At 34.1% G+C, this 946-nt stretch overlaps 1 protein-coding gene across 1 annotated transcript in view; it reads left to right on the top strand.

The window, feature by feature from the left end:
* pik3c2a (phosphatidylinositol-4-phosphate 3-kinase, catalytic subunit type 2 alpha) overlaps window positions 1-946 on the top strand; it is a 44,355-nt gene that overhangs the window by 33,529 nt on the left and 9,880 nt on the right. Inside the window, exons 21-22 of the mRNA XM_016246681.1 lie at window positions 3-20; window positions 396-525. Of these exons, the coding sequence (XP_016102167.1) occupies window positions 3-20; window positions 396-525 (148 nt within the window). The remainder of the gene's footprint in view (window positions 1-2; window positions 21-395; window positions 526-946) is intronic.

Below are 946 nucleotides of genomic sequence, written 5' to 3'. Positions count from 1 at the left end.
AGATTAACGTCATGTTTAAGGTGTGTGTACAGTATAGTGAAGGGGCCTCCATAGTTAGAATGTATGCCTGCTGAGGTTTATTATTGTTTTACATTACTTTAGTTTGACAGTAGTCACAGGGCAGTCGGTTTCTTTTTCAATGAATTGCAATGGTGGGATCTTCCATTGAACTCAAACTATAAAACATGCAGGATTGATGGAAATTAGTCTTCACTTAAAAAATGTGTCGCAGACAAAGAACTAATCTAGTCTCATCTCAGTCATGAACATGCCCTCTAGTGGTCGAATCAGTAGTAAAACAAAAATCTTGTACCTACATATTTAAGCACAGAGTTCTAGATACTCTTGTTTGTGAGGTATGTCCGAATAGCTTATCTGTCTTAACTGAAACTCAGGTTGGAGAGGATCTGAGGCAGGACATGTTGGCGCTGCAGATGATTCGGATTATGGATCGGATCTGGCTGCAGGAGGGACTGGACTTGCGCATTGTCAACTTCAAATGCATCTCTACTGGAAAAGATAAAGGTGCGTTCTGCGCTACATTTAAAACCTATTTAACTATTTTCCAACTAGAATAAAATAGTTAAATATGTATATATTTTTAAATACTATTATGATTTACATTACTGTTCAAAAGTTTGGGGTCTGTAAGATATTTAGTTTTTGATAGGGGTCTCTTATGGTCACCAGAGCTGCATTTATTTGATAAGAAATATAGTGAAATAGTATATATATTGTGACATTTTTTTACAATTATAAAATTTTCTGTTTTAATATACTTTAAAATGTCATTTATTCCTGTGATAGAAAAGCTGAATTTTCAGCAGCATTACTCCAGTCTTGAGTATCACATGATCCTTCAGAAATCATTCTAATTATCTCGTTCTTATTATAATCAATGTTGAAGCAGTTGTGTTGCTTAATAATTTTTGTGGATTCTTTGATA

Source organism: Sinocyclocheilus grahami, unplaced genomic scaffold (genome assembly GCF_001515645.1).
Source record: "Sinocyclocheilus grahami isolate Dianchi unplaced genomic scaffold, SAMN03320097.WGS_v1.1 scaffold808.1, whole genome shotgun sequence".
Classification (NCBI taxonomy): domain Eukaryota; kingdom Metazoa; phylum Chordata; class Actinopteri; order Cypriniformes; family Cyprinidae; genus Sinocyclocheilus; species Sinocyclocheilus grahami.
This window is presented reverse-complemented; position numbering and strand designations above follow the sequence as displayed.